This window comes from Oncorhynchus mykiss, chromosome 18, assembly GCF_057628025.1.
Source record: "Oncorhynchus mykiss isolate SJ-2025 chromosome 18, ASM5762802v1, whole genome shotgun sequence".
In the NCBI taxonomy this organism is placed as follows: domain Eukaryota; kingdom Metazoa; phylum Chordata; class Actinopteri; order Salmoniformes; family Salmonidae; genus Oncorhynchus; species Oncorhynchus mykiss.
This window is the reverse complement of record NC_143039.1, coordinates 38124350-38129495: the sequence shown is the minus strand read 5'-3', so window position 1 is coordinate 38129495 and position 5146 is coordinate 38124350. Positions and strand designations below refer to the sequence as shown.

At 47.2% G+C, this 5146-nt stretch overlaps 1 protein-coding gene across 1 annotated transcript; it reads left to right on the top strand.

Annotated features, from left to right (window-relative positions):
* Nucleotides 1-1058: 1058 nt before the first annotated feature.
* Nucleotides 1059-5146, top strand: LOC149975496 (uncharacterized). The gene has a single exon (XM_090208340.1). The coding sequence runs from the start codon at nucleotides 1254-1256 to the stop codon at nucleotides 3702-3704; it is 2451 nt and encodes an 816-aa protein (XP_090064466.1). The 5' UTR covers nucleotides 1059-1253; the 3' UTR covers nucleotides 3705-5146.

Sequence of the window (5146 nt, the reverse complement as noted above, 5' to 3'; positions counted from 1 at the left end):
CATTCGGGGGTGGACAACAATTCTGCTCAACTCGGGAAACTGATCTCTGGTCGACCACAAAATAAGGTAAGCAAAACCTGTTTTATCAAACTTTGCATATTGTCGAATAGTCATACCAAATTACGATCAGTAGTACCGAGTGTGGGTAAGAATTTTTGTGTAAATTTTACATAAATAATGGACTTGAAATTGACAGTGAAGAAAACATATGTGGTAATTAGAATATCCCGATAGTCCGGCTTGAGAACGGTCCGGTGGCAGACACCGGTAAGGGATAAGTAGTAATTAGAATATTCTGATAGTCCGGCTTGAGAACGGTCCGGTGGCAGACACCGGTAAGGGATAAGTAGAAGTAGACCTAAATGAACTTACAACGTAGAATATTCTGATAGTCCGGCTTGCGAACGGTCCGGTGGCAGACACCGGTAAGGGATAAAATAGTCAATATAGAGTGCTACTGATAGTCCGGCTAGTGACCGGTCCGGCTTGAGTCCGGTAAGGTGATCTATAATTGAACATAGACGTGACCAGAGTTGCTACCGATTGTCCGGCTGGTGACCGGTCGGGCGTCTGAAAAAGGACGTGACCAGAGTTGCTACCGATAGTCCGGTTAGTGACCGGTCGGGCGTCTGCAAAAGTAGTATATAGAAACTCCAATTAGGCGTAGTGATAACCAATAGCCAGGCTGTGTCCGGTGAGGTTAAAATCCAATAGCCGGCTGTGTCCGGTGAGGTGTCTACAATAGATTAATGTATGTTGGACTGAAAAGTCCGCTTTGTGTTGTGGCCAGAATTAATGTGATAAATGTACTAATGTGTGATGTCATAGAATAAGATGTTCTAATTGATCAATTTTGTTTAAGACTATGTCCATGTAAGAATATTTGTGTGTTGACTATAGACTAAATGTAATCGGCGTTTCACAAGTCCCTGATATCATTACCAATATTTAAAATTATTGTGGAAAAAAGTATTTCCTAAATTCTAAAAAAAAATATATATATATATATATTATCCAAATTGTTAAAACATTAATGTTGAAGATCATTTCCTGAATTGGGGGCTCGTGTTTAATCATTAAAACATTATTGCCGAAAATTCTGGATATATGACGGAGAGGCTCTGAGTTAAGACAGAGTACGAGTAATAGTGTCTCCTAAGAATACATCACTGGCACGAGCCAGTGACGGGCTAAGTATATCCAGAGAGTGTACAAAATATTTCCAAAAAACACGTAAATATTATTAAACTAAAATGGCGACTCCGCAACCTCCAAAATTAAAATTCAATGATTTTCTAGATCAACGTATGCAAGATAGGTCAGGAGGAAAGGAACAGTGGAAGTCAATAAAGAAGGTTTGGGAAGGGTTGAAGTTGAAGTGGACACAGGCAGGTTATTTAGTAGGGGGAACGCCAAATAGGGTCCAGCTTAGCACAATGGAAGGCGAGTTGCGTGAAGCATTACAGGAAGCTAAAGACAGGGAGATAGAACAGAACAAATTGCATGTATTCAAGAAGGAAGGGACTAAACAGAGAGAGAAAGCAGAAGCTGAATTGAGAATAGGCACTTGGGCTATCGAGGAGACCCGTAGAGCACAACTGAACAAAAAAACGGAAGTGATGGGGGTAGTGGCTGGGGCGGAGGCGGAGTCATCAATGGAGGCGACACAGGGGAGTGACGAAGTCAAATTGGCCCCTGCAGCAGTCTCCCCCACTCCTGTGCCACGTTTATACCCGAAGCTACCAGAAGAGGTCACTCAACCACCACCATATTCATTGACAACCCAAGCTCCCTCAGCCCCCTCCATCCAGGCACCAGTTCTCCACATCGAGGAAGGCCTGCTACAGGGACAGGTGTCAATGCATTTGACTGGAGGCTATATAGACTGTGAGGAGGTAGGACAACCCTCCACCCCCTGCTCTCTAGAAGGCGGATTGGTGTCCACACCCCATGGGGGTCGAAGCCTACAAGAATGTGGAGAAGGACAGGTAACCGTGGGAGAAAGGAGCCGTGACTCATGTAAGTCACTCAAATTTTCCCAAGAACCCTTAATGAACACCAGCCTACTGCAGCCATCAAGTTATCAGACACTCACGTCTCACTCCTTTCAGTCAAAGCCTTCCATTCAGTTCAGAGAGCTACCAGACTCCATCAGATCCCCTGCATCTCGAAGTGTTGGGTCAGCCAGATCCCACCTGAACGAAAGAACCAGGGGAACTACTGTCTACAGTGGGGAGCATGAGCATTCCTGTCCTGAAGTGGATGTCCAACGTGAATATACCTATTCACACAACGAGCCTGAGGAAGAGGACGAAGATGAGCTAGAAAGAGTGACAACTGATGAAGTATGGCAAGCTGCCCTACAACTTAATGCGGAACACAGACATGCAACCGGAAAGGGTGGACCATGGCAACTGAATGGGTATTACTTGGGAGATGTTGAAGACCTGCATGGACAGATACCGCCGAGACCGGCACCTAGGAGGTCTAAACGCATACAAGACAAAAATCAACTAAGAAGAGAACAAGAACTACAAATGCCTCTGAGACTGAGTGAGAACAAAAAAACCGAAGAATATGTGCCATGGAAAATGCAAGACCTCACCGCCATAATGGAACAACTTCCTAGTCTCCACGGAGGAGCATCAGCTTGGCTACTACAGTTACAGACCCTCACATCAGGATTCCGGCTGGCACTCGGAGACATGAAAGCGTTGTTGGCAAGAGCAACCGATCACACCACCATGAATGTATTGATAAATACCGCTGGTCTGGGGACCCACCCAGGTGCCACTCCACCAGAGAAGTATCGCACTCAACTATGGGCAGAACTCAGAAGAGCCTACCCCACCGAGAAGAATTTTGCTGCACTATCATCTTTCACCATGCATGCAGGAGAACAGGCAGCCGAATATCTGGATAGGGCTAAGACAACATGGAGGTCAGTGCATGGAGAACCGTTCGACCACTCAGAAACCTCCATGGCTATGTGGAAAGAAATGGTGGTGAATGGGACACCGGGAACTGTAAAGACTAAATTGCGAAACACAGTCGGGCTATGTGCCATGCCACTAACCCAATTCAACTCCCATGTGCACCACCATATCACCCAGCACTGCAAGGATACAGGAGCTGCGGACACAGAGGTGAAAGCTCTACAGGTACAACTGCTGAAGATACAGCTTAAAGAGGCCCAAAAGGCAGCACAGCCAAAGAAGCAGATGTTGGCTGAGGACCAAATCATTCCACAAGTGGTGGAAGCTACCGTGAAACAAATGATGGCGGGGGCAGCTCCAGTTAGCACACCAACCTCTGTAGCCTACGCTGCTTCCCCAATATCTTACCCACCTCAGGCCTATCCTGCCCAAGGCTTCACACCCAGAGGACCTACTACAACATACTACAGCCCCCAATCAAATCCGCAGTGGGGATTGAGACCTACTGGCCAATGTCACAATTGTCACCAAATTGGACATTTTGCCAAATACTGCCCGTACCCATTGACGCCTCAACAACAGCAGTTCATAATGAACAGAGGAAGAGGATACGGCCCTAGGGGAAGGGGTGCACCTCGAATGACGGGACCACCACCACCACCACCACCAGGATCCCCCTATCCACAACCTGTGTACAACCACCCAGGACAACCAGCACCTCCAGTACCATTCCAGGGAATGTCTGAAGCATACCCTCCATGGGAATGAAGGTGCCCACCACCACCTGACGAGGCGGAGGTCCAACATTTTTCTGTATATACGGAGCCTACTGTCACGTGTGAAGTAGGAGGTGTCACTCATCAATTTCTTGTGGACACCGGATGTACATATTCTGCGATCAGATCTCCTCAGCCTTTGTCTACTGATTCCATACAGGTGGTGGGGGTGTCGGGAAGACCGGAAACACAACACAAAACTGAACCTCTCCTTTTCCAGTGGGGACCTTCAAAGCTGAGGCACCAATTTCTATACTGTCCTAATTGTCCCATTAATCTGTTGGGGAGAGACCTACTCTGTAAAATGGGGTGTTACATCTGTCTCACCGAAAACGGAGTTGAAGTGTCAGTCAGACCTACGCCAACGGGAAGAGTGTTAATGCTTCCCATTTTACCGACTCCCCCACTGTCCCTGACCCAGGAAATCTATTGGCTAAAATGCCTGGAAAATGGACCCTCCACCCCGGAGATACAGTTCCAGTTTAACTTGTGGAGAAAGCTTATCTATACTCTACATCCTTACAAGACTCCCCAAGCTGAGTTACACTGTACTCTCAATGTAACTGAGGATGAAAATACACCTTACACTGATGATTGGGATGAAAACATGATGCACCAAACCCCAACCATTAGGTGTGTCTCAATTGTTTGTGGACCAGAGGGGGTAGCTGCCCCTGTGATTTTACCTTCTCATCTGAAGCCCTGGTATCTGTTGGGGCCTGACTCATCACCCCATGTGACACTGGCAGTGGGGAATGGACATGAAGCCAGAAGCCTGGGTCCTATGATACGTCGAGCATCGAAACTCCAATGGGTACCTACCTCCACACCAGGGTTGATGAAAGCTACTACTGAAGACATGTGGAGACTAACAATGGTAGACACGGAAGAAACCTGTAAGCCTGAGCGTCTTGCCCTACCCAGGCACCATGGTAAACCCTATTCAGATCACCCATCGTCTACAGCACTGCTGGATTCCATTGACAAATCTATCTGGAGTACCTCACCTTTCGATGTGGGCAAACTACAAGTTACCCTAGTTGCCATCACCCTGTTGGATCCGTCTCAACCTCCAATCTACAGACCCCAATATCGTCTCAAGCCTGAGCAGGTAGAGGGGATTCGCCCCACTATTGAGGGGCTATTGGGAGCTAACTGCATTTACCGAACTCAATCTCCATGGAACACCCCAATTCTGCCTGTTCTGAAGGCAGATGGTGAAACCTACAGGATGGTACAAGACTTCAGAGCTATCAATGAAGCTACTTTGGGGGTTGACCTACCTGTTCCTGATCCACACATCACCCTGAGCAATCTGTCGCCGAAACACCAATATTTCACTGTCGTGGACCTTGCTAATGCTTTCTTTAGCGTTCCTCTGGATGAGGGGTCTCAGCCTCTGTTTGCATTCACTTACGAAAACCAGCAGTACAC

Bases quoted from the DNA above. Each gene is read 5' to 3' on its own strand.
- LOC149975496 (XM_090208340.1), top strand. From the start codon at position 1,254: ATGGCGACTCCGCAACCTCCAAAATTAAAATTCAATGATTTTCTAGAT.